Genomic DNA, 23,648 nt, shown 5'->3' with positions numbered 1-23,648 from the left:
GCCTGGGCTCAGGCCGGTTTATTTCTGGCACGTGGCCTGCAAACGCCCCACGGCCAAGGGCCAGAGCTCTCTGCCCCCCGGGGTGCGCAGTGCGGGATCCAACAGGGCCCCACGCGGGTGCGGCAAGAACAGCAAGGCCCGGGCCAGTGGAGGCGGGGCAGCGTTTCCACTCAAAGTGAAGTTTCGGAGGGATTTAAAATCTAACCACGTTTCAGGGTAGACCGGACAGTCCGGAAGTAAATAGGGCAGCTGAACGTTGGAAAGCCGCAACTCCCTGTGATAGGGACAGTCTCGTTTTAAAAAAGGGGTTCTTTATAAAACCTTTCAGTAAACATTGCAAGGGGATTCGCTTCTCTATCCCCCCCACCAAATACTTCCCTGCCCCTAGGAAAGTGTAGCAGTCAACTTTTTTTTTTTTTAAACAAAAAGCTTAGTTAGAGGGAGCGGCTATTGTATGTGTAAAATAGGGACTTTTCATAGTAAGGCAGTTGAGTAAACTAGGTGACAGCAGTTTACAGCAAGGTACCTGCATGGAAAAATGGTAGGAAATAACTTTAAAAAAAAATTAATGTAATAGGAACCAGACATGCACTGGTAATTACAATACACTGAGATGAATTAAATGAAGAGGGTGGCAGCTCAAACCAGACTTTTGTACATACATAAGTACTCCTTTTCTTTTTGCGAATACAGACTAACACGGCTGTTACTCTGAAACCTATCAGATACAGTCACTCAAACACTGGTTCTTGGATACAGAAACTTTTTGGGGATAAAGACACGTTTTTGTTGAAACAATGTTTATGACCCATCTCTCTCTCTCGTTTCTGTTCACAATCTTCCTCAATCCTGTAATCAACGGCATCTTGTGTTCAGCAGTCATTGATTTCTCCCGAGACGTGGATCTTCCCCTACAGCAACTGATTCCTTGCTCCTGCAGCATGACACACATCTCTGGGCCCAGAGTACCCCAAAACAGCAAGTCCTGACAGCTTAAAGGGCAGAGACCCAATTCAACTGAAATTTAAAGTAATTGTGACCTTTTCACAAGCATTAAAGCTTCATACTTGCCATAAGAAACAACTTCCTTCGGGCAAGGCTCCATACTCTGCATACTCCTTTATTGACCTATAGAGCCCTACAAATCCATGGACTGTGGATTGGATGAGGATACACACTTAGTATCTGCACAGGGCTCTATTCACCAATAACTTCTCTTTTACTCACTGCCTGAGTCATGGCAGAACCACATTACCCTTTTGATTTTCTGCATTTTTTATTTAATAATATATTAAAACATATAAACACTTACCATGATTGTATGATACAGTGTATCTTACATATGCACACAAACATACATGCCAGAGATGTGAGGCATGATTTTGCCTGACATGTCACAGGCTTACAACACCTGGTCATTTCCAAAGGTCACAGAAACGTATGGTGACCTCTCTTCCCTGTAACAAACCCCTGGTCTCAAAGTCTTGCCTTCACCTCAGTTTAGGTGAGTTCTGGCAAGTAGGGGATGCAACTATTTGAAGCATGGCTCTGTTCAGGTGATGAGTATTGGTGTGAAAGGAGTGTCCCTGGGATACAGTCTCTTCTCCCAAAAGCCTACTCAGCTTCTATTGATTATCAATAGGAATACTGCTCAGATTAGGCTGGGTTCCAAGGTAAATTCACCCTAAGAATGGCCTTATCTGGCAGTTCTCTGAATCTTCTTCCTCATCACACTCCCACGCTTTTAATTTTCTCTCCTGCAGATGCACGATCTCATGGTGCACTGGCATGCATCTTATCCAGACAGCCAGTCCAGAACAGGACGAGCCGGCCATCTTTGTTCCAGCAGAACTCTGTGAAGTCTTTCAGCAACCGATCTGCAAACTTCTCATCCCCTGTGGCACTGGACCTCCACGTTTTGGTCAGCATGGTATTGTGGGCCCAGTTGTAACCAATGCGCTCTTCACAAAACATGTTCTGGTTGGCTGAGCTGGTGGAGTTGCGCCGCCGTCGTTGCTGTCCACAGGAAAATTTCCGCTTGGAGTAAGGCAGCTGCAGAGAAACCGTCCCTGTGGGAACCGGACAGGAGTTTAGTCCGTGGTCAAGGCTAGATCCTAGCACTGTCAGCTGACCCAAATGTTTCTAAGGGAAAACTAGACTGAGTTTCATTTATTGTCTCGTGTAGCAGGTAAAGATGCACTCAGCATTACCCCACTGCTACTTGCAAGGGTAACAAGGCTCATCGATTCCTTAAAGCAGGTACTCAACCTGCTGCTTTTTACTCGTGGCAAAAGTAATAATGCTTTATACTTATTGTAGGAGATGACTGGTCTCTCCATTGCCTTCTGTTTATGACCCTTTGTCCCAGCTGCTACAGCTATTGGCCAGCTGATCAGTGCTACTGAAGAACAACATTGGAACTAGGAGTGCAAGAATGGCTCTCATTGCCTGCCAAGCATTGCTCACCTGTGACATGGATGTACTGGGGTTTGTTCTCAGATGGGAAGTTGAATGCAGAGGCAGAGTATTTATCTTGCACAAATCCAAATCTGGGGAAACAAACACTAGAAAGAATGAGGCTATTCCTGTTGGGACTCCTACAACCCATGGGATGGGAAAGGGGTGGGATGGGGAAACACATATGCACATCCTTCTCATGGTCCAAAGGGAAGGAGGCAAAGAGGGAAGGAAGGGATCCCCAGGTTCTCCAATCCTGTTTTTTCCTGAGCATGGGGGTGGGGTTGGTCTCCTAGCTTATGTATGAAGCAACAGAACCAATAACCCAATCTGGAATGTTATCTGGCTGTCTGTTAAAAGGACCCAGCTCTGTGTGTGTGTGTACACACGTATGTACGTACGTACACATACACAAAAAAAATTAGGAGAAAGCTACAGAAAAGCTTCTGGTATGGTGCATCAAGTTATAGGAATTGTTTGATCAGGCTGGACAGTTCTGCCAGATGACTAGTGCTGCTTTGGGAACACACATCCCCCTCTGGGCTGAAGAAAACACCATTTTGAAGCAAGAAAAGGTCCATTCCAAGAGCCACCTTCTCCGTGATAGAAAGAGAGCCTGAGTTAAGCACTGTGAAACCAAATTCCAGTCAGGGACCACACTGAAAGCTTTGTGAAGACCCATAACAGGGGATGTTACACAGCCAGCCAAAGGCAGGAAGGATTGGCACTGGGAAGCTTATTTGTGCCTTCCAATTAACTCCTCCACCCTTATTGGCCCTTCTCTCACTAAGCAGTGTTCAAAAGAACACCATCAATTCCTCCTCAACTTGTTCCCAGCCTCTCACTACAGGTGTCAGATCCCAGTTACTTGCTTATTATCACTTAAGTTATCACTCAGAGATTCAAATCAGGATTGTCCCAAATGCTGTACACAGAGATGATGACAGTCGTTATCAGAGATACAACAATTTACCTGTTTCTAGCCTAAGAGAATGGGACACCTTTAGAACCTAATGTTACACTTAAGACAATCCATAGGGTTTGCTAATGAGTGACAACGTTCCTCCCACATATTGAGAGCATCCATCCCATTCCCACCCACTGCCAACTGTGCACATTTGAAGACATTCTGATTAACTTAGTATCTTTCAGAGGACTTCAAGGAGACACATAACTCATGGTCTCAAGTTTAACAGTACTACTTTAAAGCTCCAAAATCTGACTAGATCTTTACACCACACTCCACCATCATAGCCAAAGATGGATTTGACTCTCATCTACCGTGCTACACACATACCTGTGTGCAATTGCCTCCTGAAGCAGATGCATGCGATCCCAGTAAGTTTCAGGTTCAAAGCCTGAAACAAGAGAACCAGACAAAGGTCAGCTGAAACCATTTAATCTTAACCAACCCATAAGAGGCTTCCTCAGGCCAGCTCCATTGTGTGCTTCCCCCTATTCCTTTAAGCCACCTCCTTTGGTCCTATTTTATCTGTCAGCACTCGCCCTGAACTCCCAATATCCCATTAAGAGGATTTTTTAAAAACACCAACAGTTGATTCATGAACCAACCCTGGATTTGGCTTTTATGACCCTGGAAGGAACATACATAAAACAGTAAATACATAGGATTTGAGAGGGGAGGTTTCACTGTTTGTTGCTCTTGCGATACTATCGAATATTGTCCCATGTTTCTACTTTGCCCACCTTTGGGCATCAATAAGAACTTAGTTTTGGCAAGGGGGAAGGTCTGGGGTTAAAACCAACTCACCCTCCGTGAGGGTCCCTCACCCCAAATGATGAATATATTTTTATTTAGTGAGGATCAGGAAAAAAATTAGCATGACCACCATTTTGAGCATCAAGGCATTAAAATAGCCTATTTAAAGCCAGTGGGGCTACACCTGTACCACAACATGTAGAGTGTTCATTGCTCTTTCTGCATTTACAGTCAGACTCCAGGAAGAGTGTTACCAGGGGTGAGAACAATTTAATCAATAAAATGAATTTTTAAAATTTGTAAACTGTGTTCCTTTTCAGATCATCCCTCTGTATGATGCATCTCTCTGTGCTAGGACTCATGAAGCGCTGACCTCTGGGCAAGGCTCACAGTTGAGGCTTACCACAATAGCGTCACTAGGAAGGGAGAGGTCATACTAAAGAAAAAAAGGATTGCAGTTCCAGGCACTTAATCTCACAAGCAAACCTTCCTACCCAGAATGTAACCATGGCAACAAAAAGAGGATGCCAACCAAGGAAGCCTAGCCAGTATAATCTCAGAGAGAAGGGAATGAACAAATGCAAGATACAAATGCAGACTGGCTAGCAGGATGGATGGGAGCTGTTGGCAGAATGGGCTTTTATAATTTTTACAAAATGACAGCACGGTTAACTACCTGACATAGTTTCTATAGAAGCATTCAGTGTCATGGCAAAAGAGGAGAATGAAGGACATGGAACTCTCCCTGTTGATGGGCACCTCTCATTACCAACATGATGCTGTGGTGTGTGCCAACTGCCCTGAAGTACAGCTTCCCTCCTCATCTTTCCCTCATCATGCTGAATGAGCTGTATCCTTAATAGCAGATAGGAGGGAATGTAATGGCAGGCATCTTATGCAGCCAGAGAACATATTGTAGGTGTGATTCTTTATGCTAGCTACACATCCCAGTGAGAGTTCTCCCTGCAAGAAGGTACCCAAGGCTGGCTGGGGAATATTTCTTACCATCAAACAGATGCTCACTGCCCTCCTTCAGCAAGCAGCTAACATTGAGTGGGATGAACAACTGTGCTCGAAGTGGGTCTCCATATAGGTAACTGGGCAATGCAAATGGACCCTCCAGGACTGGAACCAGCAAGAAACCACAGGACGTAGCTTTCCGATGCCAACCCTGAACCTGTGAAGGGATTCAAATAATGAATCACATCGTGTATACCTGCATGGAAAGGAGTACTTATGTGGATAAGAGCAGCTTGTCTCGCCAACAACAAATCAGACACGCTCAGTTACCAAGGGCTTTGCCTGCTTTGCATACTGAGCATGCAATCATCTTCATAAGCAAAGCAGCACAAATACAAGATTTCAAAATTTTATTTTTTAAGGCATGTCACATAAATCAGAATGCTCAATTAGATCAGGCCATTGCAGAGAAGCTAACTGAAGTCTTGCATCAGTCCTCACTGCAGAGGATGTGAGGTAGATTCCCCAAACCTGAGCCATTCTTTTTAGGTGACAAATCTGAGGAACTGTCCCAGATTAGAGATGTCATTAGAGGAGGTTTTGGAACAAACTGATAAATTAAACGTAATAAGTCACCAGGACCAGATGGTATTCACCCAAGAGTTCTGAAGGAACGCAAATATGAAATTGCAGAACTACTAAGTGTGGTATGTAACCTATCATTTAAATTAGCTTCTGTACCAGATGACTGAAGAATTCCTAATGTGGCTCTAATTTTTTTTTTTTTTTCCTTTTTTAAAGGCTCCAGAGGTGATCTTGGTAATTACAGACTGGTAAGCCTAACTTCAGTACCAGGCAAATTGATTGAAACTACAGTAAAGAACAGAATTATCAGACACATAGATGAACATGATTTGCTGGGAAAAAGTCAACAAGGCTTTTGTAAAGGGAAATCATGCCTCACCAATCTATTAGAATTCTTTGAAGGGGTCAACAAACAGGTGGACAAGGGTGATCCAGTGGATATAGTGTACTTGGATTTTGAGAAAGCCTTTGACAAGGTTCCTCACCACAGGCTCTTAAGGGAACTAATTAGTCATGGGATAAGAGGAAAGGTTTTCTCATGGCTCAGTAACTGGTCAAAAGATAGCAAAAAAGGGTAGGAATAAATGTCAGTTTTCAGAATGGAGAGAGGTAAATAGTGGTGTCCCCCAGGGATCTGTACTGCGACCAGTGCTGTACAACATATTCCTAAAAGATTTGAAAAAGCAGTAAACAGGTGGAAAAATTTGCAGACGATACAAAACTACTCAAGATAGTTAAGTCCAAAGTAGACTGTGAAGAGTTACAAAGGGATCTCAGAAGACAGGGAGACTGGGCAACAAAATGGCAGATGAAATTCAGGTGTTGATAAATGCAAAGTAATGCACATTGGAAAACATAATCCCAACTATACATACAAAATGATGGGGTCTAAATTAGCTGTTACCACTCAAGAAAGATCTTGGAATCATTGTAGATAGTTCTCTGAAAACATGCACTCAATGTGCAGCATCAGAATATTAGGAACCATTAGGAAAGAGACAGATTATAAAAAAAAAAAAAAAGGAAAATATCATAATGCCATTTTATAAATCCACAGTACGCCCACACTTTGAATACTGTGTGCAATTTTGGTTGCCCCATATCAAAAAAAGATTTATTAGAATTAGAAAACGTACAGAGAAGGGCAACAAAAATGATTAAGGATATGAAACAGCTTCCATGTGAGGAGAAATTAAAAAGACTGGGACTTTTCAGCTTGGAAAAGACGACTGGCGGGTGGGATATGATAGAGGTATATAAAATCATGAATGGTTTGGAGAAAGTGAATAAGGAAGTATTATTTACTCCTTTACACAACACAAGAACCATAGGTCACCCAATGAAATGAATGGGCAGCAGGTTTAAAACAAAAAAGAAAGAACTTCTTCACAAGATGCACAGGCAACCTGTGGAACTCATCGCCAGGGGATGTTGTAAGGGCCAAAAGTATAAATGGGTTCAAAAAAGAATTAGATAAGTTCATGGAAGATAGGTCTATCAATGGCTATTAGCCAAGATGGTCACGGATACAACCCCATGCTCTGGATGTCCCTAGCCTATGGCTGCCAGAAGCTGGGAGTGGACGACAGGGGATGGCTCACTCAATGATTGCCTGTTCTGTTCATTCCCTCTGAAGTACCTGGCATTGGCCACTGTTGGAAGACAGGATACTGGGCTAGATGGACCACTGGTCTGACCCATTATAGCTGTTCTTATGAATGCACTTAAAATGGGATATTTCTAAGGAAACTGATTTAGCCTGATTACAGTGAATGGCCAAGGACTGCTTAACTGGAACAAAATTTCCATTTAGAAAGAGGATGTACGTGACCAATGCCAAGGGTCTGAATGGAGAGTAAACGGTCTGGGATTTCTGAATGCCAGTTTCTTGATACAGAAGTTGCCAAATTACAAAAAGAAACAAAGTTAAAGTAAACAGCAAATGTAGAGAACTTCTTGTATTTTTATCCTTGGTGTTTTCAGTGGGTTTTTAAAAAGCCTCTTTGCTGAACTGGGACAACAGGCTGCCTACCCCACGGGCTCCATTAACATTTTTCACTGCTTTTCATTTTAAAATTCAAGGTACAGTGGGTTACACTGTACTGGCTCTTTGCACAGGGTCAAATCCTACACAGTGGCTCAAGTGGGACTTAAAAGTAATGCCTTGGCCTCGTGCTGGCTCTCTGCACAGGGTGAATTTAACTCATTAAAAGAAAGAGAATGCTACACCTAGGATAGGGTGACTAAACACACTGATTTATAGCAATGATAAGGGACACAAACTCAGCAACACACATTCATAGCAGTAGCAACAAGCAGCAAAATGGTCATTCAAAATCATACAAACTTCACACCACAGCATCTATCCTAGCACTTCTCACTGGCTTCCCACTAATTGCCTTGCTGAATTTCCCTGCGCACTCGGGTAAGGACACATTTAGTCAGCTTGGCAAGTTTGAGAGCATCCAGAATACAAGGACCCTTACCATCTCAAAGAGAACAGCTGCTGTTACTGCCATCCAATGCAATTTGATCTCGAAGGCAGCATTCAGCGAGAAATTGCCATGGTAGTAACAACTGCACCACTCCAGGCGGTCAGTGCGGTTATTCACATCCACATCCAGAGTCACTGTTCGCTGCTCGGGTACTGTGGCAGCTATGCAGTTACGGAGTCAAGAGTATTTTAAAAAATGTATCCAGAAGGGGAGAGAAAGAAAATTAAAATGAGACTGATTCGTTTTAAGCATGGGTTGCTTCATCCCCCTGCCTTGCACTTTTAGGGCCAACAAAAATAGCTCAAAGAATCTTGCTAGCCTAGATCACAAGAATGAAAAGGAGAAGAGAATTCCACCCACACCAGGGAACTCTGCTGCCCCAATTCCTCCTCCAGAAATTATTACTCTAATCAGTCCAGTGACATCTAATCTGGGGTAGATGGGGACTCCCTCCTCTAGGAATCAGAGTAGCAGCCGTGTTAGTCCGTATCTGCAAAAAGAAAAGGAGTACTTGTGGCACCTTAGAGACTAACAAATTTATTTGAGCATAAGCTTTTGTGAGCTACAGCTCACTTCATCGGATGCATTCAGTGGAAAATCATTCTATAATATGTTCTATAATTTAGTAGTATTCCAGTGTGGAACTGAAGGTGCTATGGAGGGCTACCCATGTAACATTTGCCTCTGAGGCATTCCAATTTGATTATAATGTTCTTTACATTTCTCCATACAAATCACAACACTGCACATTTTTACACCAGGGAAGGAGTATTCCAGAGTTTACAATGACAGCAAAAAGGAGATGAGGAATGCATTTAGTTTCCAGAGTAAAAGTGGTCTATATTAATGCAATGTTAAGGCTGCACATTACAATTTTTAAAAAGGCAAAAAACCAAAAAGGTTCCTACAGTATTATCATCTTTGGCTTATTGCATTTAGGTAGCATTCTTTTCTTTTTTTAAATTAGTATTTCTGTAATGCGTAGAGGACCCCTCCAAGACCAGGGCCACATTGTGCAAGGCCACATAGTACAGCCACATAGTAAAAGAAGGTCCCTGCACCCTAGAGCTTACACTCTATATAAGTGAGGGCTTGTCTACACTTACGACTAACTCGGCTACAATCGATGCAGTGGTGTCCATTTAGTGGGTCTAGTGAAGACCCGCTAAATCGATGGGAGAGCGCTTTCCTGTCAACAAAGCGCAAAGTAAGTCAGAGGGAGAGTGTCTCCCGTCGACAGAGTGTGGTGTAGACACCGCTGTAAGTCGACCTAAGTTACATCAACTTCAGTTACATTAGGTCGACTTACAGCTTTAGTGTAGACCAGCCCTAAGACACAAAGGGTAGGAAGGGAAAACAGAGGCACAGGAAGAGGGAGGGACTTGCCCAAGGTCACACAGCAAGTCAGCAGCAAAGCCAGGAATACAACCAAGGTCTCCTGACTCCCAGTCCAGGACCCTACCCCTTAAACTAGACTGCCATTTCTTGATTTTCTTATTACATGCCTTAGTTTAATATGTTTCTGTGCTGTTCGATATTGGACATAAAATACCAACGATATGCACTAAGGCTGTGTTAATATTGCTGAGACATTTCCCAACCTGAATATTTGAACTGTCTTTGATTAACTGTTTGGTATTTTTTAAGCAGAGAAAAGGAATTGCTCATGTTTTGTAGTCTTAGCATTTAAAAATTCCCAATTAAGTTTTGAAATTCAGCGCCAAGATGGAGGGAATTGGGGCAAGGGCAGAGTTCCCACCTTTGCTTCTGCTCTAATTTGTCAGAAGACCATTTTCTAGGAGGCTGGGTTAACAGTGCAACATCCTATTGTTTATGCTGTAATTACTTTAGCTTGGCAACAGAAAAAGAGATCGAAATAAATAATAATAATAAATGACAGAGGTGTCATCTTGGAGAGCATGCAGATGCTCTTTTGTAAATAAGTCTCATCACTTCCTGGCAAAGATTTATCTCCTCCTACTCCCATCTAGGCCAGGTATTGTCAGACATACCAACATCTTATTCTTTTATTTTTCTTGCTGCTTTTTACTCAGATATCACTGAAGATGCACTGTTGTGGGTGGCTTAAAGTTACAATACCAGCTTTTCAGGAGCCATGCAATGTAACGTAAATGATGAACCACCACAGAAACCCAGTTTGGGATGTTTGAGGGAAGCATCCCAATAGGAGGTAAAGCAGAAGCAACTAAATCAGTAAGGAAGGCAGGTGCTGTCTGCCAGCGCAGCTGCCAGACACAACAATACACCAGCCAATTTGTATAAATTAGCACATGCTGAAGAATGAACTCCCTGCTCCACTGCTAGATCGTTTCTCCTCCAAGTTACTGGTAACACAAGACTCTCTATCAAGACTGCAAACTGTCTCGTTCTACCTTACCCAGTGCCTCTATTCACAGACCAAACAACTGGAGGCAAATCCCCATAGGAGCACTCCTAACAATCCCACAACTTCAAAACTATCACTGGATTAGCATTTTAAATCTCTCTAAATTTAGGAGACTCAAATGGGTTCTTAGAAAATGGTCCTAATTTGAAGTTATAACAGAAGACCTCTGGCTTCCATACGCTTGGCTGATTTTAAGAGAACTCACCTGCTTCCCAACTGTGTCTTGTACCAGTATTAACTAATGAGTTATAGTGCACATTGGAGAGGAGCAGACAGGTTACTCTTCAACCAGAGATTAATTATGTACATGGTTATAATTACTAGTGCAGCATGCATTGCTATAAATCAAAAGGGACAAGATTACATATATCACAGATCAGATTTTCATTGGGAAGGGAAAAGGGACAATCATCAGATAAGTGATAGGGAAGTTGGCAAGGATAAGGATTTTACGGGTACACAGAGCTTGTTCCAGAGCTCCCAACACTTGCATGCTGTTTCATATCACAGGCTGACATTTAGGGAAGGTGGAGGAGGGGAAGAAATCAAATGCAGCCAAAGTCAAGAGAGGAACAAATGAAGTCACGTGGACCGGCTGCCATTGAGGTTAGTAAAGCTTCCTGCCTCAGATGTACTGGTAATGTTTTTGGAGTGTTTAGATGAGAAACAGCATTGAAGTGGCACACAAACTTGTTTCTTTCTGAGAACAGGTAACACCACATTGTTTACTGTAGGAAAATCCAATCATCCTTTAGAACAAACCAGAATGGACAACAGCAGCAGTATGGAAGTGCTTTTCATCCCAGAACAGCAAAACTGATTACGGATCATTATCTCCATTTTATAATGGGGAAACTGAGGAACAGAGGAGTGAAGTGGTTTACCAAAGCTGCATGGTGAGCCAGACAGAGTCATGAGCAGAACCAAGGTCTCCAGAGCCTCAGTCCTCTGAACCACACATTATCTGGACACCAGGCTGGGCTCAGGTTCACCTAGCTCATTAATTATGCCAATAAGGTTTTGTACTGGCCAAAATGATAGCTTTAGTGTGTAGTAGGTAAGGAGCCTCCTGCTCACTTTAGCTTTAGATAATAGAATTGTGAGCTTATTGGTCTAGGCCCCTCCCCTCATTTTTCAGTTTCTTATGCTGTTCCTCTTTGAACAAAGCTTTCAAAAATATACACAGATTACCATAGCTTCAGATTTAGAAGATACAGTTACTATACAAGAAGAAGGGTTATGTCACTTCTCTTCAGAGGAGTCAAACATATAACAGAAGAGCACTGGGGATTCTCTCTTTCTAAATTTAGATGAGATTTTATAAGATGCATCTTATAAATCTGAAGTTATGGCAATGGACTTTTCTAGCATGTTTTACAGGGAACATATAGCATATGGCAGGAGCAAGTGACTCAAACTGGCCTGGAAATGCAACAAGAAGATGACAAAGCACACATATTAGGACATATAACTAGTGAGTTTCACTGGCTGTTAGCGGTAGAAAAGGCACCGTGTGTGTGGTCTCTGTGGCACTCTAGTGAAAAGTGCTTTACAATGGAAGGAGATTTTAAGATGGGATAATGATATCCACTCCCATTGCATGCCCTGATGTTCCAGATTCAAACCCCCAGTTCATTCACACTGCTGGTATCTTTTGTAATTGTGGCCCCAGGTGTCTGACCTGGAGTTCTTCCCCATTACACCCTAGACTGGTGCCACCACGGTCTCCAAGTGTCACTGTACACAGGACTCTCCTACACTTCACTCCATTCTCAACAGGAAGAGTATCACCAGGGCTCTTGCCACTGGCAAACACTTGTTGAAGAACATTAGATTTAGTTAAGTGAAGTTTTGGTGCTCTGTTGTTCTGACATGTCATCATTTCCATGTGCACAGCAGGGACCGAACTCCATCATGTGGTTGTGAAGAGTCACACCAGCTCCACATGGAGACAGGAGAGGAGTATTATCTCTTCCTCAAACTCTGAGGATGGTGGGAATATTTTAATTTTTTGCTTTTAGGTAACAATGAATAGAGATTGTTCCTCTCAGCCAGTGAAACGCATCCCAGAGACATGACAATGAGACCACCTGCATGACAAATGTACGGCCAGCATGAGATCTGCAGCCTGTTGCTGGTCCACGTGAGATCATACCCTTGGTTGGCTGCTATTCCCCTTCAAAACTACTCCCTTGTACTTCACCAGATGTCATCTGTGTTCCGCATCTACCTAATAGTGCGGCTGCCTGGCTCCGTCCTCCGAAACTGCGGCTAAAGGAACTGTGCCTACTTGCATAAGAGGCTGGGCGGCTGGGAAGCCAGGGCAGGAGGAATGCTGGGATTTCTGAATGCAAGAGCTCTTCTGCCACAAATGCCACCTCGAACCATTTCCTCTGGAAAGTGGAGAAATCGTCCATTGCTGCTGTGTGCCACATGGTGGGCGGCTGCTGCATACCCACTGGATAAAGGCAATGGGAAAGACTGGTCAGTCAAGAACAAGACCCCTTAACACACAAGGTTACCATTACACTTCCTGAGTTTCTAGAGTCTAGGTTCAGAGGGAGCTGGAGATCTCACATTTGTCCTCCGATTCCCATCCTGTGAGTCGACAGTTCAAGGAAATCTGGTGATCTTTTCTAAAGGGTATGTGGTGAGGAGGATGGGGAGAGCTGAGCTGTCCAGCTGTCATTAAATTACCCTTCATTTTTTGGTGTTAAATTCACAAAGGCTAGTACATCTCTTTGGATCCCTATACACCAGAGGTCTCAATATCCCGGCCCGCGGGCCATCTGCGGCCCGAGAACCTCCCCACTGCGGCCCGTGGAGGAGAGACGCATGTAGACAAGCTGCTGGCAACGTCTGCTGCAGGCGCCGCCCCCTGCAGCTCCCATTGGCTGGGGGAGAGGGACAGAGATACCATCACCAGTCGCCGGGCAGAGTTAGCCACGGAGGCAGCATCATTTTTTTCCACAGAGAATATAAACAAGTCAAAATACAGAACACAGCTATCTGATGCCCACCTTGCTGCAATCCTGAAGGTTTCAAACTGCTCAGTTACTGAGGCTAAACATCAACAAACTGACAGAACTGAAGCATTGCCAGGTTCCTGACAAACACTAAAAACCTCTCTGGCAGGCAAAGAATTGTATAAAGTTGTATGACAGATTCATTATTTCTGAGAAACTCAAAATAAAAAATACAATATAAACGTTTTCTTTTCTGAACACCATCTTCAGTGACATTACTGGCCCGCTGGGAGGATTTGAGGACTGGCACTGGCCCTAAGGTAAACTGAGTTTGAGACCCCTGCTATACACCATCCCCCCTCCTGCAAACATTTATTTAAGGGTGCTGCTCCCCTTTCAAATCCCTTCTCAAGATGCACTTCTGCTGCAACACCTACAACAACTCAACAAAATTCAAGGGCTACACTGAAGGGCAATAGGGGAAAGCTCAGTAGTTACATAAAAGCCTGACCTCGGTCCGGCTCCTTATCGACGACAATCTTGTAGAAATAGAACCCATAGATGAAGGTGCGCAAGGCCTCTCCAGATGCGTGAACGATCAGCTGCTCATCCAGCATTTTCTAAAGAAAAACAAATGAAAAGCAGCTTTCAGTGGTGAATCGGGGCTTTGGGGTTGGAACGGGGAGACATTAGGAAAGTGAGTCTTTCCTTTGGAGACATTAAAGGTTCAAGCTCCTCACCTGTAAAGATGAGAACGGCAGCAGTGCTTCCCTAGACGTGCCGAAAACCCAGCAGGCTAGTAGTGAATAGGGTCAGAAGTCCTCATCTTCCAGATAAACTGTATTTTGTCCCTTTGAAGTTCCCTACTAACTAGACTCTTTCCACTCTGTGTACTACCTCCAGTGTTTGCCGTCTTACTTATGTGCCTTTGTCTAACATATGGGTTTTCAGGAGCTGTAAGTAGCCATCATGTGGCTTCAGGGCTCAGAAAGGTTCTAGGATCCTCTTTGCTAGCTGGTGTGGTGTGGAGTCTCAGTAGAAATGAATTCTAGAGCATTTCTGAGCCTCAAAACACAAACCCTGATGTGGTTCAACAGGGCGTGTGTGTGTATTACACATAGTGTGTGTACTTATGTAAGTATCCTTGAACAGAACAGTTTTATGCTCATTGTTCTCATGACAGCTCCAGTACCCAAAGCAGTTATTAGAAGAAAATACAATCACACTGCAGTGACTTACACTCCTAGCTAAAACGAGGGCTTTTGGTAACCACCAGTCAGTGTGAGATTGTATGTAAAACTGCCACCATCACACCAGCAGGGGAAAAAAATGCAACACCTATCGCACATCATCATGCTGCTCTGTGATAGGACATCTAAAATCAAACCACTGAAGAAAATATTTTTTCCAGCCAGTATCTGACTTACAAAACAAACATTGTTGCATATTTATTGTGATCTCCATCTCAAGCTAATACTTACTGGGGGAAGGAGAGGTATAAAAACCTAGTGATAGAAAGTCACATTTCCCTACACATACGTAGTAGTGGAGACACTCTTGAAAACTATATTAGTAAGAGGATTTTAAATATGAGAGAGAGAGAGAGACACACGCACACACACAGTTTCCCAAGATCTATGCTTTCCCCAGTAAATGGGACATTTCTCTCACCTGCATGATGTCAATGGCCATAGCCTGGGTCTGCACCCCTTCCAGGTTGTTCACCAGCCAGTGGACAACCTCAGCACTGATGAAACAATACGGAGAGAGGCCCTTCTGTTCAGAGAGCAGCTGGATCCCTGTACTGAATCCCAACAAGTTAAGCATGTAACTAACATGAACTGAAATCACACAGGAAGACAGAAAAATTACTACTGCAGAGGAGGAAAACCCAGAATGAGAAATCTGAAGTTCTCTGTAGCTTGTGTACCGTTAGTCTCTGAGACTGCAGAAGATTGTATTTTACAATGGAAAAAGCTCCGAAATTACTCCCTCTACAGTGACTCCTGCTTAGGCAGGCCTGGGACTGTAGCACCTGACCTCTGTGTAGCCACATTTTGTACCCTAATTTCTACAGTGACTCCTGCTGGGAGAGGCTAGAACTGAATAATACAAAGATCACTTAAGAAAAGCTATTCCACCCTAGACCATGAAACTCTTCCATTGGGGGCCCACCTATCAAATCCTGCTTCAAAGCCTCACAGTGAGATTTTAGGCATGTTTTGACTCAAAACTTACGTGGGGTGCTTCATGGCTTCAAGAATCTCGATCAGAGTAGAGGAAGAAGTCAGGGAGCTCGCAGAAGACTGCTGAGAGCTGGAAAGTAAACAAAATTGTGTTTACAAGTCCTGTATCTGCCAGTCTAGTTTGACAGATGTTGAGGAGAGCTGCTGTTTCTTCTCTTCACAGCAATAATTGTTCCACGTTTTATCTTCTGTTCTTGGTGCATGTGCCAGTAATTTGCAAAAGGGAGGAGAGTCCAAGCATGCAGCTCTTGCCTCAGAAAACCTCCTTAGTGCAGCACAGAGCAAAGGGGAGGAGTTAGTTACCTTTAAGGAACAGAGATGACTAAAGAAGAACAAGTGAAAGCTGCAAGCACATTTTTGCACTGGATTTACTCATGCTATACAAACCCTATTTGCACGCACTGTAGTTCAGAAGCAATTCAAAGCATGCCATTTGAAAGTTATTAACACGGGAAACAGATGCTACTGTAGGTTTATTTTTAATACCACTTCCCCCATCGTGTTTCACCACCAGATTGGAACCCCTTGGATTCCAACAACCCACTTGATCTAACGATGCACTGGAGGGTCCCCTGTCTCCTCGGAGAAGAGGGGATATGGATTTCCACACCCATTCAAACCCTGGCTTTCTCAGAGTGCTCCACGAATAGCCACAAAAAAGTTCTGGAAGGAGCAGACCGTTGCGGTGAGGGAAATCCGGCTCATGTCTATTCAGTGCTGGACAACTGGGCTAGAAGGCTGGTTTTTGGTGCCACTATTCAAGGACAGCGTTCTCCATCTAAGTCACAGAACATGATCTTCAAGTGACATGTGCCTTCCAGTGCTGACACACATGAAATGAGCACAGCACGTATTGTCCTATGTTTCCTGTGCTAAGTACCCCTCCTGCCCCGTAACCAGCAAGAGGAATGTATTGAACAGAATATCATTACTGAACTGCTGTGCTCGTCTTACCTGTTCTCAGTGGAGCCAGCTGTGGCATATCCCTGGTCTCCTATATTCTGGGAGCTTCCAAAGGGCTGAGTGCTGCCCCTATCAGCTGACTGGCCTGTGTTTATCAACATGTTGCCATCTAGGGTTGGAGGAACTGTCTGATCTAGAGAGACCTGTAAGGAGTGAGACATAGCAACACCTTTATACAATTCACAGCACATTCCTTTTTCGACTTTCCCTGCCTCTCGTAAGCACCCCAGCTCAGACTCTTCACAGGGCAAGCAGTCCTTTATGCAACCATAGACATGTACAACAAAGACAAACACGGCCTTGTTTTAGTTGGAGCTACTGACAACTCTGCAATTCATTACATCAGTGTCCCAGATTGACCCAGATTAACATAAAGATCACCAAGTAAGCAGCAACCGTGCTAACAGAATTGGTAGCAAGGTAGCAAAGCTGGCTGCAGCCTGATATTTTCAAATTTTAAAAACGAACAAGGAAGGATTTAGATTTAAGAGAATAAGCACCACCACACAGCCATGGTGACTGACAGAACAGGAACTCAAGTCGCTGAATGGAAGCGGTGAGCAATTTAAAAGCTCACTGCTCTTCCTCTGAGATTGAAGCATGTGAATTCACCAGAGGGATTTCAGTTTTCATTATGGAAAACAAAAAATAAAAAAACACCCATGCACACCTCTCTCTCTCTCTCTCTCTCTAAAAAGAAGCCATAATCCATCTATCTTTGATTTTTTTAGGGTAGTATCAGAAAACTGATTGGCACTCGCCCACAGCCATGACACTGAGTGATACTACAGGACACTTTCCTCCTGCAGAAACACTTGTACTAGTCCATGGCAGACTGAATAGTTAGCAAAAATTAACATAAAAGCCTTTCAGAAAGAACAGGAATGCAGAAAGATTCAGCAAAAGACAGGCTGTAATTATCAGCTGCCATCTGCCATTAACACATATGGCTTAGGGAAAGACACATTATGTAAAAGCTACATAAGAGGAGTGGGTGAGGGAGATGTGAATGGCAGAGAAAGTCTAACTCAAACAGGTGTATAATGAGGGCTTATCTGCCTTTATGATTCCACAGTGCCCAGAGTCAAGCACAGGACCTGACTGAAGGCATACAGCTCCCCTTGGCAGGGAGTTTGATGGAGGATGACAGCCAGTTCGGGGGGTTGGAGAAGGCTTTTACTCTGTGTCACCTCTCCTCACTGCCATCACCCAAGCTCTCACACTTTGCAAATTGTGCCCTTTCGATACAGCCAAAAGTGGCAGATGCTCCATATTGAAGCTACAGCACATTCATCCCTCCCAACCCCAGAGCTGGCTTGGACTAGCAGCACCTTCTGAGGATGCATTACCCTGTAATCAACTACTAAGGAGTGCGCAAATGGCATCTGACACTACTACCCCACGTTTCAGAGTAGCAGCTGTGTTAGTCTGTATTCGCAAAAAGAAAAGGACTTGTGGCACCTTAGAAACTAACAAATTTATCTGAGCATAAGCTTTCGTGAGCTACAGCTCACTGCATCCGATGAAGTGAGCTGTAGCTCACGAAAGCTTATGCTCAGATAAATTTGTTAGTCTCTAAGGTGCCACAAGTCCTCCTTTTCTTTTTACTACCCCATGAGACCACAGTGAATTCCACAATGTTTCCATCCCTGAGTAAGCTAAGAATTCTAAGGTGGCACCTTGACCTGGTTCTCTACAGCACCAGCTATCGAGGCAGATACCACAGGAGATATTTAACAGAGAATTAGACAAGTAAGAGCTATTGCCATCCTTGTTTAGTGAAGGTAGAAATCAGGAACTTACTAACAATGTGAAAGGAAAAGTCTGAGTATTTGGCAAGTAAAGAATAACAAGGAAGGGTTCAGGAGCATCCAAAACACAATACAAATACAGAGCTGTGGATGGAAATAAGTGCATTCACCAGCAGTCCCTTTGTATTAATTACTACCCTTTTAGTGCAATGCACATCTCACCGCTGCAGAAACCAATGAGCACGGGTGGTAACTAGCGCAGGCCTAGCTTCCTCAGTTACAAATTCAGGACCTGAGATGCAATTCATTGTTTCAATCCAGATGTCAGGGATGGGAAGATCTGATTCAAAACTGACCTGCGGGTAGAAGGTCGAAGCTGTGCGTGGGCTGCGAACAAACTCCATAAAGAAGGCCCCATCCTGAAGGCATCGGAGGAAGTAGAAGCAGTAGCAGCAGCAGCAGTGACAGGAACAAGGAGGTGAAGAAAAGCAAAGACAGCATTGTGCAAGTGTGCAGTCACCACAGGGAGGGAGTGAAAAACCAAAAAGACACCTCCATCCAGATAGGCAGGCAGATCAGAGTTCAGAGCATCGGCAGACTCTGCTCTGAGACATTCCACCTCCCTGTTACAAATGCCCCAGACAATCACATGAGACTATCACACTAATCAGGGGCCTGGCCAAGCACATGCAGCTCTAAGCACAGCCTCAAAGTCTATTATGGTGTAAGGGAGAGGGAGAGAAATTCACTGTAAAGAAGCTCTTTCACCAATGTCAAAGCATGCACAAATTAAATGGGCACGCCCCCTCCTACACACATACCTGGCATGGACTCTTCCCTTGCTGCTAACCAAGGTATTGTGCCAAGATTCTCTCCCGAAAAAAGATAAGGCAATTGAGCCCTTTAGCTTTTCATTTGTGTTTTCATTCTTTGTTGCCTTCTTTAGGCACAAGCCTTTCTCCAGTCTGAAGTTACTAAGATGGGCCTGTACCTGCGGGTACATGTACACCTGACTTAAGTCCTTAGGGACTTCACCACGTGGTTATAAACCTGGCACCTTCTTTGGTGCAGGAACATGGCAGGTAAGCTGTGGCCCCAATCACAAATGCTAATACAAGTAACTTTACAAACTGCCAGGTGTTCCCCGAATGGTTTTTGTACCAAGCTAACTCATCATGCTAACCACTCATGGTTGGCTGAGAACTACCCGCTAAGCTGATCCACCATAGTGTCCTGCAGCCTGGGAAGGTGCATTTTGGTGTGACTTTGACTCAGAATGCTCCCTCTTGTCTGTTGATATAACACACAGCTGTGGTCGTGTCTGTCAGCACTTGGATTGTTGATCCCTGGGGTTGCAGCAAGGATGCCTTGCATGCCAGGTGGATGGCTCCGAGCTCCAGGATGTTTATGTGATGCATGAGGTGATGTATTCCAGAAGTCTGAGACATGCTCTCATTGATGTTTTTGGGTGAGGCTGAAGTTGCTTGATGAGGTTTGCTATTGTTCGGAATCTTTCATATACTAATGGAAACATTTAACTGTAACCTGTGAATGTGAAAATACCCATTGCTCTCTTTAAAATCTCTATTTGTAGGTATTTATAAAAGAGCTTTTCACTGGAGTATCCGGACACTGCCAGTGACTGATGAACTTGTCTGAACTCTACACTAAATCTTCCATGAAGGATAGATTTTAATATGGCTACTTTTTGATTATGGCCAGCCGTATTTGTGCTGAGAGCAAGGTCTCCTATGTAGCATGTGATAAAATACTTTGCCAGTGGACTCAGCAGGAATCACTGACAGCCAAGCTATTCCTTCCTCCATCTGTAGAGCATGCTGGTTCCCCATATCACTCTCCTCCCCCACGTCCTGCTATGTGAAATCCCAGCAATGCAAAAAGTAGTGTGGTTTTTAACTAGGGAAGAGGAGAGCAGAAGTGCAGGCTACTATGCAGTAGAGGTTTAAGAGGAGATTTTATAGCACAAATTAAGGTCTGAAGGTTTGCAAATGTACTTCAGTCTTAACGTTCTGCATCTAGCTTTTCCAAGTTTAAGTGTATTGACCCTGTCCTCTCATGGAGCTCAGTGAGGTCCATGTCTCCAACATAAATAAGTTTTTTTCTTAGTGAAAAGGTCAAAACTTCAGTGCCAGTTCACTTGGCAATACAAACTACATTCCAACGCAGATCTTCAAGGGGATGCTGTATATGCCCTGGATACTGTACCATCGGGCACTTTCTTAATGGTCAGTGCCAGGGCACCAAAGGGGCCCTTCTCAGGCTGTTGGCTGCTCCTTGACAGTTAATCGTGAGACAAGTCAGACTCATGAATCTTGTGTCATGACTCAGTAGGCACCTGTGCCTCAGCTCTGGAGCAGTGCTCATGACGACCCCATCAGACATTATGAAAGCCAGAACGGAGGCAAATAAGTGCAACTTCTTGGTCAACATAGCCCTGGAGGCTTAGGGTGGAATCTCGGCTCCCTGGGGCTCTCATGGAGAATGACAGACTGGAGGACTGAGGTCTAGAGCTGCATCCTTCCTTTCAGTGTCCAATGAGGCTTACAGAGTAACAATTTTAAGCAGCCTTTGAGTTTGCTTAGAAAAGAGGTGATATATGGTACATCGCTCAGGAACACATCCCTCTCCTAAACAAAATAGGCACTTAGAGAGCTCATCATTAAGTGGCATTGAAGCTTCCCACAAGGGCCAGGTTTCAAACCTCGGAGATTCAGCTTCTGCCATTTTGCTAGAGCCCCTGTATGGGGCTGTGTATGTGGTGTTTCTGTCTTAAAACCTGAACCTGTCTAAAATAAAGCATACCAAGTTGTGTGTGGTCAATGGGCAAGAAGACTAACTTACGACTAACTGAGCACAGTGTGCAGAGAAGCAGGCCAACGCGCCAGGGGTTCTGTCTGTCACAGGTGTTTAGAATGAACTGAGGGACAGCTGGACCTGCCCCACCCTTTCTGCCTTGGGGGTGTGGGGGGAGCCACAAGGACATTTAGGATGCAGCAGCAGCTCCAACAGACATTGCTAGCTTAAAAAAATCTGACCTCACATGCATGGCACATATGCGAAGCAAGACTGGAATCTATGTGTACAATCACTCCAAGAACTCTCTGTTACTTGAGAATGTCTCCTCTGAAATTATCAACTAGAGACTGGGCCAGAGTGTTGTTACCTTGCGTGGGCTGTCCACATAGGTGGGAGTGATGGCAATACTCCCACTCTCAGCAGGTTGGGCAGAGCTCTTCCCAGCAAGCATTGCTGCCTGCTGCTCCCCCAGGGTCCTAAAACAAAGGATAAAAAGCCATAAAGATTGTTACATAGTGTCCCAGGTTGGACCATACACTGGCTGAAAACTATTGTTTTGGGAGGAAGCATTGGTGTGCTTTCTAGAGACAGATGCTTTCCCCTACACTCAAGCTCAAAGGGGTCTATCAGTTTTTTAGAAAAGGATGATTTTACCCCATATACACAATACCTTGGAGCCCTGAATCTATTAACTGCTTTTCCTAACACACAATACTTGCTGCCCTCTGAATATGTTCAAAGCTCTCCCCTAGTACACTAGCATCACACTCCTTGTTTTCAGTGGTGTATCTGGTACCAGCACTCTTGGAATTTACTCACCATCATTCCTAAATTATTGCTGGTAACACATCTACTTAGCCTCAGTTTTACAGCCATTTTAGGCAGACACTTTTGTGCAAATGCAGCTAACGTAGAGCACTTTCCACCAGGATTTGCAAAAGGAATACTACTAGAGTTTATAAAACGCGACCAACTCCTTTGTCTTATGATGGGAGTTGTTAGAGTGAAAATCTCTTACAAGTAGCTGAGCATTTGGTTGTTTTTTAAGAGGAAAATGGCAGTTGGGACTGCAAAAATAGATTATGTCTTTTTTTTTTTTTTTTTTAAACCATGAACCTATAGACTATTTCTGCCTGAGCTGACGTATCTCAAATATGGACATTCAGTCAAAACAGAGCCAGGACACAAATATTTTTCAGATATAGAAAAGAAGATAAATTGACATTTCATAGAAAATGAACAGGTGCTTCCCCCATCCCACAATGTATTGCTAAGCCCAACACAAAAACAGAAGGAAGAGGTAACTAGGCCCTGGTCTACACTAGGAGTTGAGGTCAAATTTAGCAGCATTAAATCGATTTAACCCTGCACCAGTCCACACAACAAAGCCCTTTTTTTCCCCCGACTTAAAGGGCTCTTAAAATTGATTTCCTTACTCCACCTTAGCGCTGAAATTGGCCTTGCTGGGTCGAATTTGGGGTACTGTGGACACAATTAGATGGTATTGGCCTCTGGGAGCTATCCCAGAGTACTCCATTGTGACCGCTCTGGACAGCACTCTCAACTCAGATGCACTGGCCAGGTAGACAGGAAAAGGCCCGCAAACTTTTGAATTTCAATTTCCTGTTTGGCCAGCGTGGCAAGCTGCAGATGAGCATGCAGAGCTCATTAGCAGAGGTGACCATGATGGAGTCCCAGAATCGCAAAAGAGCTCCAGCATGGACCAAACAGGAGGTACGGGATCTGATCGCTGTATGGGGAGAGGAATCCGTGCTATCAGAACTCAGTTCCAGTTTTCGAAATGCCAAAACGTTTGTTAAAAATCTCCCAGGCCATGAAGGACAGAGGCCATAACAGGGACCCGAAGCAGTGCCGCGTGAAACTTAAGGAGCTGAGGCAAGCCTACCAGAAAACCAGAGAGGCGAACGGCCGCTCCGGGTCAGAGCCCAAAACATGCCACTTCTGTGATGAGCTGCATGCCATTTTAGGGGGTTCAGCCACCACTACCCCAACAGTATTGTTTGACTCCTTCAATGGAGATGGAGGCAACACGGAAGCAGGTTTTGGGGACGAGGAAGATGAGGTTGTAGATAGCTCACAGCAAGCAAGCGGAGAAACCGGTTTTCCCGACAGCCAGGAACTGTTTCTCACCCTGGACCTGGAGCCAGTACCCCCTGTACCCACCCAAGGCTGCCTCCTGGACCCGCCAGGTGGAGAAGGGACCTCTGGTGAGTGTACCTTTTAAAATACTATACATGGTTTAAAAGCAAGCATGTTTAAT

General features: G+C 44.1%; 1 protein-coding gene across 14 annotated transcripts in view; it reads right to left on the bottom strand.

Annotated features, from left to right (window-relative positions):
• Positions 1–1,257: 1,257 nt before the first annotated feature.
• Positions 1,258–23,648, bottom strand: part of DEPDC5 (DEP domain containing 5, GATOR1 subcomplex subunit) — a 65,425-nt gene continuing 43,034 nt past the window's right edge. For 7 of the 14 annotated variants that reach the window (XM_073312467.1, XM_073312466.1, XM_073312470.1 and 4 more), the window contains 12 exons: positions 21,735–21,843; positions 18,907–18,969; positions 16,791–16,942; positions 15,829–15,906; positions 15,262–15,394; positions 14,102–14,210; positions 12,855–13,082; positions 8,209–8,378; positions 5,183–5,354; positions 3,755–3,815; positions 2,467–2,549; positions 1,258–2,069 (listed from right to left, as the gene is read on the bottom strand). In XM_073312467.1, the coding sequence (XP_073168568.1) occupies positions 1,774–2,069; positions 2,467–2,549; positions 3,755–3,815; positions 5,183–5,354; positions 8,209–8,378; positions 12,855–13,082; positions 14,102–14,210; positions 15,262–15,394; positions 15,829–15,906; positions 16,791–16,942; positions 18,907–18,969; positions 21,735–21,843 (1,654 nt within the window). In that variant the 3' untranslated portion in view covers positions 1,258–1,773. The other 7 variants (XM_073312473.1, XM_073312475.1, XM_073312474.1 and 4 more) reach the window with 4 other exon arrangements.

The sequence above is a fragment of the Lepidochelys kempii genome, chromosome 15 (genome assembly GCF_965140265.1).
Source record: "Lepidochelys kempii isolate rLepKem1 chromosome 15, rLepKem1.hap2, whole genome shotgun sequence".
Taxonomy (NCBI): Eukaryota; Metazoa; Chordata; order Testudines; family Cheloniidae; genus Lepidochelys; species Lepidochelys kempii.
The sequence above is the reverse complement of the archived record's forward strand: the minus strand, read 5'-3'. Positions and strand labels throughout refer to the sequence as shown.